A 15,861-nucleotide genomic window follows, 5' to 3' on the forward strand; every position below is an offset into this window, starting at 1 on the left:
GGTGTCATCCTAATAATGGAAGTAGATCAAGTGCAGGTTGGAACACTTATTAAATATGGTTTCCCCAAACATCTGGCCATTAAAGTGAGAATCATTGGTTAGAGCTGTATGATCTTTGCTTGAGCAGAAGACATCGGGATTTAAGAGGTATTTTAACTGCTTTCAACCCTAATTCTGTACTGATGTTGGTGTAGAGACAATTGATATTGTAGGCCTGGAATGGGATGTGTAATATGTATAGGACTTTTATTTTGACACGCATTCGAAATAGTTCATATAAGAACAAGCACAATTTTGTTTTATAATTTGGGAAAAACAATTGAATGCAAACAAATATATAATTATTGTATTTAACTGCTGTAAGATATATCGATGATTAAGAGATTGTCCATAATTGTTTTGCTTATTTAATCATTTACACTAAGACTACAGGACATAACTTTTATTCTGAAGGATTGTTATTCTTGCTGGTTTGACATTCGTTTGCGTGAGCAGTTTGTGAGGGAATGTAATTAGCTAGCTAGCTTTAACAACGGTCAGTAAAGTATCGATTTGATTGAAGACCAATGGAAATGCGACGAACATGTCGACCATAACTTTTCTGCTGTCACCACTCGAATGCTTGCGGTCTCGGTTCCATACCACCAGCACTGCAGCAGCGTGTGCCTCTTGCGAGGTGAGTTGAACCGCTAATGTTAGCAACTAGGTTAGCTATCAGATAATCGCAATCAGACTAGGGAGCTGGTTAGTGATTAGTCCGTTTAGAAACAGTGCACCCACATCTGGCTACGCGGGGCTAAAATCTGGTTTATGACTGCTGCACTTGCACGAGCCATGAGTCTATGTAGCTAGCATCTAGCGAGCGCATTACGTAATAGTTACAGCACAATTACCACAATGGTTAGATGGCTAACTTTAGGGAACTAACGTAAACTCGTACATCGCCTTGGTCCGTACAATTGACCTTTTTTAGCGCCCCAAAACGTAATACTTCCAGATCAACTGTAATGTCAATACCATTGTAAAGCACAATTTCTCCCCTTTCCAACATAATCAATTACATGACCTGAACGCTGCCCGTTTCTGCATAATTTAAGAAGACAATGAGCCCCGTCAGGTCTTTTTTAAAAATGGCGGGTGGGGAAGCGTAACCAATGCGTGATAGTGAGAAGGAGAATGTTGTGTGGGAAAATAGCTTTTTTTTCACTTGATCTGTCCAACTTATCACCTTATCGCCTCTAAAATGTAAATAAAACAATATAAAGAGTTTATATAATGTGTCATTACATACCTATTTGAAGGTTTGTGTCGAATTTGAATCAGGTTTTTAGGGCGGTGCTAAAGGGATCTTAGAAGTAAACCGGCTTTGAGAATGATCGCATACAATGATGACGAACAAAATGACTAGGTATCCCCCTTACCCCCATCACTGTCCATTTCTTGTTTTTAAAGGATGAGAGAAGTGCTACACCTGGTGGAGAAAGATTGTAAGACAGAAATAGTTGCATTATGCGTGCTGTACGTTACGACATGACACGTCTAGGTGTAACAGAGGGTCCGTTTTCAACTTTTCTCCAATACTATAGATCCATTACCATGTCGATCAACGCTTGAATAAAAACCTAGTTCACACCCCCGATTTTGAAGTCAACACAGTCGCTACAGTCCCATTCATTTTCTTTGTAGCCTCTTTTGAATGTTGCCGGTTGCGCACATTTGTACGGGATGGGTTGAGTTTACGTTAGTGTGCAGTTTGGGCTATCTATCTAGTTGTCAATCACAATGGTAGCCTAAAAACTCACCGCTGCTAACGTGACTTGCTAGGTAAGACATTTTGACATCTGGCCTTAGCGTTTTTAAAGATTTGCATAGCCATATGACCAGCACGGTCAAATGATCACAGTGGTTATAGAGGATGCAACAAGTAAAGGGTTAGTTGGTTTTTCATAGTCGAGCATTCAGAGGTCGAGACAGCGGGTGCACTAGAGGTAGATGTGTGGCTAGCTAAGTATAAATATTTCAACTCTATGGCAAGTGTGAATGTCTGATTTGAACTTGTATGTGACCGCACAGCTCCTTCTAGCTAATCACATATTCTGCATGGTGTCGAGTAGTGATGGGCATTGAGCTCGGTTCATGTTAAAGAGCCGGCTCATTTGGCCCCCAAATGGCTCTTCGTTCAAAATACTTAAATTGACCTAGAACCATGAAAAAAAGTGAATCTTCAATGTAAAGCCAAAAGGGTAGGCTACCATAATGTGAAATGCACGTCCATTACATTTTTACCTAAATTATTAGATGGCCTGCAAAACGTTTTTTTTTTTTTTTACGCACTGAAGATCAGAGTCGACCAGTTTGATGCACTGTTTACACTGTTTACCAGTATTATTACTGTTGTCGCCCCAGCCCCTTCGTTGGGAGGACGGAGGCGAGCATCCAACGTTATTGTGCATTAACGCCACCTACTGTACTGGAGCGCTGCCGCCTCCTGCAGATGCAGGAATGCCCATATGCAGGAATTGCAGAATGCAATTTCACCCTTCTCAACTGAACTGGGTTAGTTAAGGAATAAGGCACGGGGGGGTGTGGTATATGGCCAATATACCACAGCTAAGGGCTGTTCTTATGCACAACACATTGCAGAGTGCCTGGACACAGCCCTTAGCTGTGGTATATTGGCCATGTACCACAAACCCCCGAGGTGCCTTATTGCTATTATAAACTGGTTACCAATGTAATTAGAGAAGTAAAAATACATGTTTTGTCATACCTGTGGTATACGGTCTGATATACCACGGCTGTCATCCAGTCAGCATTCAGGGCTTGAACCACCCAGTTTATAAATTAGCATTAATACTGCCTGTAAAAAGTGGAGCGGGCAAGTGTTGTGGATTCGCATCCTGCCTCTTATCTTTCTCAAGGCTTAGATTTGTGTCGATTTGGCTAAAAATATAAAGATATCCTTGCATCATATCTCTAGATTTTATTTGCCTGCCATGACATAAGTGCTTCATATTTATTTGGCTCACAGAACCCTATTCAGGCTGATCCTCTGCACTTGGCCTACTTTTTCTATTGTCACTGCCTATGAACAGGTGGATTATCTAAATGCTGTATTATACTTACGTGGGGTGGGTCTACCTAGCATCTGATCTCTATCAAGCTTGAGCTTTGTGGAAATAGGAGACCTGGAAACAGTTGGCCTGCTCCTTGGACATGAATTAGGATCTAAAATAAATCTTATGGTTTAGAGATTAAGATACTTATGTAATCTGTTTACTTGTTGTAACAAATGTATCTCTTTCTCTCTTTTACCCTCACTACCCCTCCCTTCTCCTTTCACTTTTTCACAATGAGAGCAGCCCCACTGAAATGGAAACACCCAGGACCTTGTTAAACAGGAAATAGACCAGGTATGCTATGCACAAACGCCTCTCGTAATCTCACGATTACCCACTCCTATTGGTTGAAGTGTTATGCTCTATGTTACTGCTGTCATCATCATGTTGCTGTGCTTTTGCTGTGAATCCCTTTTCTTCAACCATGAAGGTCTTGTTATTTTGTTTTCCTCTAGTTTTTCATCTTTCAGCTCCACTTTCTTTGAATCATGGCTTGAGTTAATTTAGCTCATCCATGTTCAGTTCATATCTCACTTCAAAGTGGACAAGATTATAGGTAGTTGAAATACAATCTGAATCTTGGCATAGAAGTGTCAATCTCTTTGAATCCTAATGTTTCATTACTGGGGCTGAAACTTGTAACAGTTTGATTGATATATTGCACTGTACACCTTGTACTGTGTTTGCACCATAATAACATTAATGCTAATAAGAACCCACTTTCTTAATTAGTTACTGTTCCACACACACTGTTATGTACAACTTGGTACGTAAACACAGCATGTACTGGGCTAGTTTTGGTTTGCTAATGCCATGTCAATGATCAGTGTGTTGGTTGTAGATATGATTGACAGTTCTGTCAGTAGTGGAACTGGACCATCAGGCAGGGATTACACACGTGTAATTAAGATGTCGGGCAGACTCCGTGGCATTGTGACCCAGTGACATCATCAGAGACAGGAAGTCCTCCGGCTACTCCCAACAGGGGCCTAGGAGGAATGGCTTTAGACTGCCATGCTGTCTACATGCTGCCCCAATGGTCCCATGCATCACAACAAACAGTGAACCCTAAAACCTGATTTGAATTATTTCTCGACTGTGAAGGAAAATAAGTGCGGATCACGTGGTGGTGACGCAGAACATGAGGGATGCAGAGAGGCCCGGGCTATGATGTCATTGCTTTGGCAGGGGAAATGATTAAGGCATTGTGATCAGATCGTGCACTTCAAATTCAGTCCAGCTTGTTCTAGGTGCCGACTGTAATGAATCGTTGAAAAAACTGTCCATGGTGAGGAATTGGGATAGGAGAATTCACAGTTAGGCAGTGTTGTGTAAAGTAGGGGACATGGAGACTTTGGGTGTTGTTAGGCTAGTCTTTTTGTGCCAGTCAGATTCGCACAGCTTTTACATCAGTTTTTTGTCTCACCCCAAAAATCTGACCCTACACTTCCTCACAGAATATGAAGCTTGTTTGAAATAGAAAGTGAGAGCCGGGGTGTTGTGTCTTTGGCTATGCCGGATTAAGTGATATGACATGCTATTCTATAAAATAATTTCTCCGTAATTGATATTACCTGATTGAGCTAATCATGTAATTGTAATTAACTAGAGAGTCGGGGCACCACAAAATAATATTTCTAAAGCTGTTATCTTCCAAATAAACTCTTAATGACCTACAGTGCCTTGCGAAAGTATTCGGCCCCCTTGAACTTTGCCACCTTTTGCCACATTTCAGGCTTCAAACATAAAGATATAAAACTGTATTTTTTTGTGAAGAATCAACAACAAGTGGGACACAATCATGAAGTGGAACGACATTTATTGGATATTTCAAACTTTTTTGACAAATCAAAAACTGAAAAATTGGGCGTGCAAAATTATTCAGCCCCCTTAAGTTAATACTTTGTAGCGCCACCTTTTGCTGCGATTACAGCTGTAAGTCGCTTGGGGTATGTCTCTATCAGTTTTGCACATCGAGAGACTGACATTTTTTCCCATTCCTCCTTGCAAAACTGCTCGAGCTCAGTGAGGTTGGATGGAGAGCATTTGTGAACAGCAGTTTTCAGTTCTTTCCACAGATTCTCGATTGGATTCAGGTCTGGACTTTGACTTGGCCATTCTAACACCTGGATATGTTTATTTTTGAACCATTCCATTGTAGATTTTGCTTTATGTTTTGGATCATTGTCTTGTTGGAAGACAAATCTCCGTCCCAGTCTCAGGTCTTTTGCAGACTCCATCAGGTTTTCTTCCAGAATGGTCCTGTATTTGGCTCCATCCATCTTCCCATCAATTTTAACCATCTTCCCTGTCCCTGCTGAAGAAAAGCAGGCCCAAACCATGATGCTGCCACCACCATGTTTGACAGTGGGGATGGTGTGTTCAGCTGTGTTGCTTTTACGCCAAACATAAAGTTTTGCATTGTTGCCAAAAAGTTTCATCTGACCAGAGCACCTTCTTCCACATGTTTGGTGTGTCTCCCAGGTGGCTTGTGGCAAACTTTAAACAACACTTTTTATGGATATCTTTAAGAAATGGCTTTCTTCTTGCCACTCTTCCATAAAGGCCAGATTTGTGCAATATACGACTGATTGTTGTCCTATGGACAGAGTCTCCCACCTCAGCTGTAGATCTCTGCAGTTCATCCAGAGTGATCATGGGCCTCTTGGCTGCATCTCTGATCAGTCTTCTCCTTGTATGAGCTGAAAGTTTAGAGGGACGGCCAGGTCTTGGTAGATTTGCAGTGGTCTGATACTCCTTCCATTTCAATATTATCGCTTGCACAGTGCTCCTTGGGATGTTTAAAGCTTGGGAAATATTTTTGTATCCAAATCCGGCTTTAAACTTCTTCACAACAGTATCTCGGACCTGCCTGGTGTGTTCCTTGTTCTTCACGATGCTCTCTGCGCTTTTAACGGACCTCTGAGACTATCACAGTGCAGGTGCATTTATACGGAGACTTGATTACACACAGGTGGATTGTATTTATCGTCATTAGTCATTTAGGTCAACATTGCATCATTCAGAGATCCTCACTGAACTTCTGGAGAGAGTTTGCTGCACTGAAAGTAAAGGGGCTGAATAATTTTGCACACCCAATTTTTCAGTTTTTGATTTGTTAAAAAAGTTTGAAATATCAAATATGTCGTTCCACTTCATGATTGTGTCCCACTTGTTGTTGATTCTTCACAAAAAATACAGTTTTATATCTTTATGTTTGAAGCCTGAAATGTGGCAAAAGGTCGCAAAGTTCAAGGGGGCCGAATACTTTTGCAAGGCACTGTAGTAATATTTTACATCAAAAGCAGTCAATATTAATCTTCACCTTAATTCAGTCTCATCTGAAAGTTGTAAATTCTTGGTTATCTTCACAAACCCTGGCTAACAAGTTGAATCAGCAATACAAAATTGGGTTTAATTATTTATTTACTAAATACCTAACTAATCACACAGAAATACACATAATTAATCATAACTTGATTACACATTACGTCATAAAGGAAAATGACAAATTACGTCATAAAGGAAAATTACAAATTATGTCATAAAGGAAAACGCCCCTAGCGGGCGGAACAGATATGACCGCTTGTTACACACAACAAAAGGGGCTGGGTTTGAGTGAAAGAGCGGGAAGACTGAGGGACACAGGGAGAAGCTGTGCTATCGTAAATACAGTATCTTATGCATTCTAAATTGGAAAAGGAAAATGCGATAAATATTTACTCTGAATTGCGCTTCGGTAGGTTGGTGGTAGATGGTTGGGCAACACGGCCTTCCGAGTCCTTTGTCCTTTGAAGAATGTATCTGCTGGTAAATTGGATACGTTGTAGTAACGTTGTTGTGTGGTAGACGGGATACTCTGTCGGTTCCTTCCTAACCTGCGTTTGCAGCTGCTGTTGCTAACTCAACGGCTAGGAGGTATCACTTCTGTAATGAATAAGAGTACAAAGTTCATACCATTCGTAACCAAAGCTCACACTGATGTTGGTTTCGTTCTGTAGTTATTATCTGAACCATTCTGACATCGGACCGTCGTCCTACATCCTCGGAACAGGAGGTTATATTGTCGTCAAGGCTTTATATAGGAAGGGAGAAAAGTGGTGTGTTTCATAGTTTACAACCTTTGTCTCTTCACGTGGGCGGGCCACTGAGTCGGGCCTAATTCACTCATGAAAACCCAATTCTCACGTTTTAGAAGCTAAAATCACATTTCATCCCATCACAAATAATTTCATATTCAAACATTGAAATTGATCAGCAATTCCATGTGAATCCGATAACTCTGATGTGTAGACTTTACACTGTAGAGTTTATGTCATCATATCATTGATGAGAATGTCTCAGATGACAACCAAACTGACATCATATTCATTAAGTACCACTGCATATGCTCAATTGGTCGGATTACTAGAATATAGTTAATTTCCCCCCACCTTCTGATGTTCCCAGAATCTCTATGTTAACCAAGGGGTTTGCAAATGTAACATCAGTAGGGAAGAGAGAGAGGAAAAGGGGGGGAAGAGGTATCATAAACCTACCCCCAGGCCAACAGTGTTTATTTGTATTTCGTAGGTAGGCAGGTAGATGCCCGTGTGGAGTTGGTTTCGGTCTCCTGAAATGATGGCCTTTATCTCCAAAAGTTGTATTGGTAATAAAGGTCTTGAAAGATTAGCTCTGTCTGTTGCATTTGCTTTGCAACTCAAGAACCAATCTAAAGATCTAGGATGATCCTTCTAGAGTTCTTAATGCTAGAATGAACATTAGGCTACTGAGTATTAACCTGGCAGGGGATACACTACTGTAGGTCTATACCATTAAGACCAAAGCCAGAATCCCAGGTATTAAAAAGTGTTCAGATGGCGAGAGTTCTGATAACAGGAGAGCATTACAGTGTAAGCTCTGGGTCTTGAGATCAGTGTCTATCAAATGAAGGGATTTACCTGGGTTCCAGGTGAAAGACTACAAAGTTGGGTATATATTGGGAGAAATTATATGAACAAGATACAGAAGCACAATAACACATAGCTAGCCTAATATGATGAAATAAGTCACATGTGGTCCTGTTGAGGGATGCTGTAACTCATTGTGCAACATGGCGATACATTCTGTTAGTGCTCAGCACATGCTACAGGTGTGGCATGCTGTCATTCTAAGGGAAAGTAAAAAACTCTCCAACAGCACATGATCCAGATCATTTATAATAAGTAAAACGGGTCTCTGAAAGTACAGGATTAAAGTGTGTCTAGGATCTCTGGGTATGTTGTTTTGAATAATTCTGGGTTTGTTTAAACATTTCTGTCAGCTGTTTTGTCTCAGGACTTCCTCTCTGGGATGACTGACTGTTTCCTAACTGGTTGTCAAGTCAACATGGTTTACCTGGACAACAGTCCAGTGTCTTATCATTCTTATGGCTCTTCTAGCTATCGTTCTGTTGTCTTCTGTTATCGGGTATCATTGTATCTATCACAAGTTTACAACAACCCTTCAGGTTACCATGTCACTTTCACTAGAGCTTCCTGGACAGTCCCTGCGGCATCTTTTGGCTTAGTTAAATATTAGCGAAACTATTTCCATTTAATTATGTACTGGGTTGATGCTTTTGGTAGAACTGAATTATCATAAGTGTATTTGATTAAAGCACTTAAATTGAACCAAAAGTGTGACAGTTTGTTAAAGATGGATAACTCATTTTCTGCTCGCTACTAATAAGCAGCACCCTTTCAGCACATAGCCTAGGCCTACATCTATCTACGGCCAGAGGTGGATGAGGGCAGCGGAGCAGGTTCGACGAAAGGGGATGGGTTGCCATGGAAAATGACATAGTATATTATGAACCTGTTTTTAAAAAGGTTTGAAGGTTTGAAAATAACCTGTTTTCTTGAAGGATTGAAAAGCCTTGGGGAAGGTCACCAGTCAAGACCAGTGGAGTTCAAAGGTTGTGTGAACTCAGGCTTCCCATGCAATGCTTCTCTGGTGACCTCTCCTTCAGCTTGAAAAGTGTGGAGTGGTGGCGTTCGCTTGTCCTGACAGCATAATATGTTTTTGTATGTGTTCCAACAGTTGTAGCTAGATTGTAAGGGTGGAAGCCTCTGGAACTTGGCTCGAGTGGCAGGAAGCTATTGTTGTGATTTTGGTTCACAGAGGGCAGCTATGTTAATCCGCCCATCGGGCTCAGGTTTCTGCCATGTTGACTTAAAGGTCTCGCACAGTCATCCTATTTCCCAAGTAAAAATGACTAATACATGCTCAGAATTTAATACATTTTACCTTCTCTCATCTATAACGATCAGTAAGCCCGAAAGAACTGGCTGAGTGGGCGGGAAGTTTACATTCATGTGTTCTCCTTGACTGACAGCTCTTTCAAACATCCTTGTGTACATTGCCAGGTAACAAGGTAAACAATGGGCCACAAGTTATTGATGACCAAGTAAACAATGGACCACATGTTCTGTAACTAATTACAGATTACAGTTCACTGATACGCTTCTTCACCAGAATTAAAGCCTGAGTCACCTTAGACATAAGGGGAATGTACATGAAAACAGCATACAATAAGTATACTGTACAATTTATTGGTGCCCTTGCATTAGCATTATAAAGGATAATATGTTCAGAATTGTATGTATTGATCAGATGTTTATTTGATTATTTGCAATAGGCCAGCATAGCTGAAATATCGATCAACATGAATACTCATGAGAAATAAATGGTTAGAAGTCATTTGACCGGGCAGACGGGTTTGGCCGTGCACTTTGTAGTGAAACTTTTCAATGTTTGTATTTGGAATTTTTGTGTGCCTGAAATGCTCTATATTTGAAATGAATAACTATGACTTGGGTCTGGCTTCACAGCATATCCCCCTTCCTACGGCACATCCCCCTTCCTACGGCACATCCCCCTTCCTACGGCACATCCCCCTTCCTACGGCACATCCCCCTTCCTACGGCACATCCCCCTTCCTACGGCACATCCCCCTTCCTACGGCACATCCCCCTTCCTACGGCACATCCCCCTTCCTACGGCACATCCCCCTTCCTACGGCACATCCCCCTTCCTACGGCACATCCCCCTTCCTACGGCACATCCCCCTTCCTACGGCACATTCCCCTTCCTACGGCACATTCCCCTTCCTACGGCACATTCCCCTTCCTACGGCACATTCCCCTTCCTACGGCACATTCCCCTTCCTACGGCACATTCTTCTTCCTACGGCACATTCCCCTTCCTACGGCACATTCCCCTTCCTACGGCACATTCCCCTTCCTACGGCACATTCCCCTTCCTACGGCACATTCCCCTTCCTACGGCACATTCCCCTTCCTACGGCACATTCCCCTTCCTACGGCACATTCCCCTTCCTACGGCACATCCCCCTTCCTACGGCACATCCCCCTTCCTACGGCACATCCCCCTTCCTACGGCACATCCCCCTTCCTACGGCATATTCCCCTTCCTACGGCACATCCCCCTTCCTACGGCACATCCCCCTTCCTACGGCACATCCCCCTTCCTACGGCACATCCCCCTTCCTACGGCACATCCCCCTTCCTACGGCATATTCCCCTTCCTACGGCACATCCCCCTTCCTACGGCACATCCCCCTTCCTACGGCACATCCCCCTTCCTACGGCACATCCCCCTTCCTACGGCACATCCCCCTTCCTACGGCACATCCCCCTTCCTACGGCACATTCCCCTTCCTACGGCATATTCCCCTTCCTACGGCATATTCCCCTTCCTACGGCACATCCCCCTTCCTACGGCACATTCCCCTTCCTACGGCATATTCCCCTTCCTACGGCACATCCCCCTTCCTACGGCACATCCCCCTTCCTACGGCACATCCCCCTTCCTACGGCATATTCCCCTTCCTACGGCATATTCCCCTTCCTACGGCATATTCCCCTTCCTACGGTACATCCCCCTTCCTACGGCATATCCTCCTTTCTTTTTCTTACTAAAGCTGATTTAGTATCACAGCATTCCTGCTGCGGTGGTTGCCTGGGAAGCAATGCAGACAGAGTAGATGTTGGAGTTTCTCCAGTGTCTTATTACAGCTCGATGAGTGGAAAGATAAAAGGAGATGGAAATAATACCCCCCCCCCCCCCTAATCAGACTCTGTTACGTACATTATGGTCAGAGTTTGTAACATCCACTGATCCACTGTCCATGATGGTACAGCAGCCGTCTTCAGGATTAGCTTCCTGGCAAGACCCATCCAATGTTCTCCCCAATTGATAAAGCAACTTGACTGTAATTTTCGGTGCAGCCTGTCCCCCTGAAATGAAAAGCAACCACTGCTGTCAGCTGTCTTCATTCTTCTGAGAATAGTGTAACGGTAAATTAACACTGGCATCCAGCCACAACACAGTGTGCTTTTTCCAGCATGCTGGTAAGTAGCTTGCTTGCTAAAAGTCACAGTTGACAAGGATTATGTATCATTCTGCTTCAGCTATTTTACAGTTTGTAAACAAAGCCGTATGATGCGCTCATATGATGACTGTTCAGGTTCTACATATTTAAATGAGTTAGGATTATAAGACTACCATAGGTGTTTGACATTTCCAGCCTTAAAAGATCCCAGAAATGTTCCATATGTACAAAAAGTTTATTCCTCTCAAATCCCTGTTGTATAAAGCTGGTAGTAAATCCTGCCTCCTGGATCCACGTGTTTGACATGGGGGGGGGGGCAGTAACTTTATGTTCAACTTTGTCGACGTACCAGCTCGTCATTTTTCATCATTGGGTCAACCTACTATTAACTGGTTTCATCCAAATATCATCACATTTTCACTGTTTGCAACCTTTTAAATTGCATTCAAACAGCCATTGATAAAATGCAATTGTGTCCTTAGCTTATGCCTGCCCATACCATAACCCCACTGTCACCATGTTCACAATGTTGACATCAGCAAACCTCTCACCCACACGTCATGCGGCCCGGTATAGTTAAAACCGGGATTCATCTGTGAAGAGCATACTTCTCCAGCGTGCCAGTGGATATCGAAGGTGAGCATTTCCCCATTGAAGTGGGTTTACGACACCAAACTGCAGTCAGATTAAGACCCTGGTGAGGACGACGAGCATGCAGATGAGCTTCCATGAAACAGTTTCTGACCGTTTTTGCCGAAATTCTTCGGTTGTGCAAACCCACAGTTTCATCAGCTGTCCGGGTGGCTGGTCTCAGACAATGCCGCAGGAGAAGAAGCTGTATGTGGAGGTCCTGGACTGACGTGGTTACACGTGGTCTGCGGTTGTGAGGCCTGTTGGACGTACTGCCAAATTCCATAAAACCACGTTGGAGGTGGCTTTTTGTAGAGAAATTAACATTCAATTCTCTGGCAACAGCTCTGGTTGACATTCCTGCAGTCAGCATGCCAATTGCATGCTCCCTTAACTTGAGACATCTGTGGCATTGTGTTGTGACAACTGCACATTTTTTTGTGGCCTTTTATAGTCCCCAGCACAAGGTGCACCTGTGTAATGATTATGCTGTTTAATCAACTTCTTGATATGCCACACCTGTCAGGTGGATGAATTATCTTGGCAAAGGAGAAATGCTCACTAACAGGGATTTGAGAGGAATAAACCTTTTGTACCTTCTGGGATCTTTTATTTCAGCTCATGAAACATGGGACCAACACTTTACATTACGTTGCGTTCTATATTTTTGTGTATATATAAAACACAGGGATATCACCTTTTTGACTGCACTGGGCCTTTAACCATGGGGTGAGGCACTAAACAAGAAGACAATGGATGGCAGTGTAACACTATGCAAAGCGTTATATTACAGTAGATTGCACAGCAGCAAAATTAACTGCTGCACCAAATTCTGTAAAACACAGCTATTTAGCTATGCTGCTGTTTTACCTGCTGAGAAAACTGCAAATAAGTTTGACAGTGAATGCATTATGAGTAAAGCTCACCACATGACTAATGCAAAAATGGCATGTGGATACAGACTGCATTCCATCAAGTCACATTGCTATTTAGTGTAGGAGACCGTATCGGTACACACTGCTAAGTGACAGAATAGCTGGAGGTTTGCAAGAGCACCTTTGTGGCCCATCAGTAGCAAGTTGAGCGCTCATTCCAAGGCTATGTCTGTTTTAGGCTGCTCCTCTGAATCCGTTCGCGTGTGATGTTGTACATTTCTCTGCATTGGGTGGTGTTTATGTAAGGCGTTGCCATGGCAAGGAGCTGGTCCTCCGCAGTATTGGCTGGGCCCAGTGTTTCATCTGCGGTCCTGCCTGTTATGGTGGGTTGCCATGGGGATGGGCTGGTCGTTCTGCAGCAAGACCCATTAACCTATTGGATTAGGGCTCATACACTCTGTCAGGCTAGTGAATTGGAGGGGAGCCCTGGGAATGTGTCAGGCAGGTGATGTAAGGCAGTAAGCAGTTGGGGATACAAGTAAAGGAGGGATGTTCTAGCCAGTTTAGTAAGATGGCGAGAGACTTCTAGGCATTTTTGATGAATGTGTTATTTTGTTTATCTCTCAGGTCTGTCCATCAGCCACCCTCTGTCCCCCCTGCGATCATGGAGGCCCAAGCAGGCGAGGAGCCAGGCCCAAGTGGTTCGGCTCCTGCATCGTCTGACTCCGCCCCCAGCCCACATAGCGAGGCAGTGACCAATGAGCTGCAAGAGCTGTCGCTGCAGCCCGCCCCCAACCTGCTGCCCCTGAGAGACAGGAAAAACGGTGAGTGCCCGTTCTGATTCCAGGCAACTGCTATCAAGCCCACTGATGAGATTAAAACCCAGGCGGACTGATGCTATATGGCGCGAAGACCATCCACTTTCATCAGAAAGCTACTGGTATGAACTTTAGAAAATGAAAACCAAGACTGCAGCTATGAAGTATGGACAGGTTACTCAGTCTGAGGCTCTGTGTTGTGTAAACACTTGTATAATGTAGGTAGAACTGTAGAACTGTTACAGTTTGCTCTCTTAAATCCTCTCACTTGGCACAGTATCCACAGTGGTCTCTGATCAAGGAGGGAGCTCAATGAGGGGGATGAGAGTTGTATCTTACCCATGTGCACTCTGGGTCAAAGGGTACCTGGAATGAAGTTTGCAAAAGTGCACTTGAGGAAGAGGAGTAGAAGCTGGTGTGCAGGAATAAAACCCAGCTGAACTTGAGCTTCTCTCATTAAGTCATGAGGAGGAAGAGCTTGTGTATGAAATTATTTTTACAGATATGAGGAAAATAGGAATGTGTGTGTGGGTGTGTGTGTAGGCAATAAAGTTTAAACGTGGGGGCTACTCTCTCCTTTTCAAATCAAAGTTTATTTGTCACGTGCGCAGAGTGCAACCTGACAGTGAAGTGCTTACTTACAGGCCCTTTACCAACAGTGCAATTTTTAAGTAAAAAATAGGTATTAGGTGAACAGTAGATAAGGAAATAAAAAACAACAGTATAAAGACAGTGAATAATAACAGTAGCGAGGCTATATACAGTAGCGAGGATATATACAGTAGCGAGGATATATACAGTAGCGAGGATATATACAGTAGCGAGGATATATACAGGCACCGGTTTGTCGGGCTAATTGAGGTAGTATGTACGTGTAGGCATGGTTAAAGTGGCTATTAATATATGATAAACAGAGAGTAGCAGTAGCATAAAAGAGGGGTTGGTGGGAGGTGGGTGGCGGGACACAATGCAGATAGTCCGGGTAGCCAATGTGCGGGGGTACCGGTTAGTCGGGCTAATTGAGGTACAGTACATTAATGTATAGTTAAAGTGACTATGCATATTTGATAAACAGAGAGTAGCACAGCGTAAAAGAGGGGTTGGGGGGTGCCATTTCATTACCTGTTCAGAAGTCTTATGACTTGGATGACTTGGGGGTAAAAGCTGTTGAGAAGCCTTTTGGTTCACGGATTACAATTCTGAGCAACACAGTCAGCAGCACTGGAAACATTGAAAAGCACTTTGTTCCACCAAATCACACTAGCATCCTAAACCAGAAGCATCTCAGCGAAGGGGAGCTGTGAGACAAGCTAATGTTAAAAAGAGCAGCATGCTCTCATGAGCAATACAAGTCTGAGTTAATCGTGTTCACTTTTTCCACTCATCTCACCCTTTCCACTCATGCGGTCATCAGATGCTGTGTGAGTTTACATAGTTAACATTTTATTACCGCAGCCAAAGCAGCAAACTGCAGCTCTAACTTTGTGTTATCCCCGAGCGTACACACCCATGCTCAGTGTTGTAGTAGTGAACTGCATGTAGTTCAACTAGTCATTTAACTCTATTTTGCAGTAGCTTGGTGGTAGTTGAACGCAATTCATAACTTTTTTTGCCTAGCTACATTACTTTTTCAGCTAAAAGATATATTTTTTTATTTTATTTAACTAGGCAAGTCAGTTAAGAACAAATTCTTATTTTCAGTGGGTTAACTGCCTGTTCAGGGGCAGAACGACAGATTTGTACCTTGTCAGCTCGGGGATTTGAACTTGCAACCTTTCGGTTACTAGTCCAATGCTCTAACCACTAGGCTACCCTGAAGTAGGCCATTTCCTTTTTGTTTTTGGGCATCAGACCTGTCTAATTCTCACTTGAAACACAGTTTGTGTGTTTAATAGGCTCAAAACATTCTGTTAACTTCTTGCAATTTGTCATCTGATATTTCAGATTTAGATATGATTATTTATCACAAGCTTTTTCTACCAGTTTACCAATTGGTAGCTTGGTAAACTATATTTTCAGAGTAGCTTCCCCAACACTGCACATGC

General features: G+C 43.0%; 1 protein-coding gene across 3 annotated transcripts in view; it reads left to right on the top strand.

Moving 5' to 3' along the window:
- The first annotated feature begins 442 nt into the window (after positions 1 to 442).
- The window catches only part of LOC110486405 (myocardin-related transcription factor A), a 43,131-nt gene continuing 27,712 nt past the window's right edge, over positions 443 to 15,861 (top strand). The window contains exons 1-3 of one of the 3 annotated variants that reach the window (XM_021557981.3): positions 443 to 676; positions 3,363 to 3,413; positions 13,626 to 13,822. In XM_021557981.3, coding sequence (XP_021413656.3) covers positions 13,663 to 13,822 — 160 coding nt within the window. In that variant the 5' untranslated portion in view covers positions 443 to 676; positions 3,363 to 3,413; positions 13,626 to 13,662. The remainder of the gene's footprint in view (positions 677 to 3,362; positions 3,414 to 13,625; positions 13,823 to 15,861) is intronic. The other 2 variants (XM_021557978.3, XM_090196525.1) reach the window with 2 other exon arrangements.

This window comes from Oncorhynchus mykiss, chromosome 13 (genome assembly GCF_057628025.1).
Source record: "Oncorhynchus mykiss isolate SJ-2025 chromosome 13, ASM5762802v1, whole genome shotgun sequence".
Taxonomy (NCBI): Eukaryota; Metazoa; Chordata; class Actinopteri; order Salmoniformes; family Salmonidae; genus Oncorhynchus; species Oncorhynchus mykiss.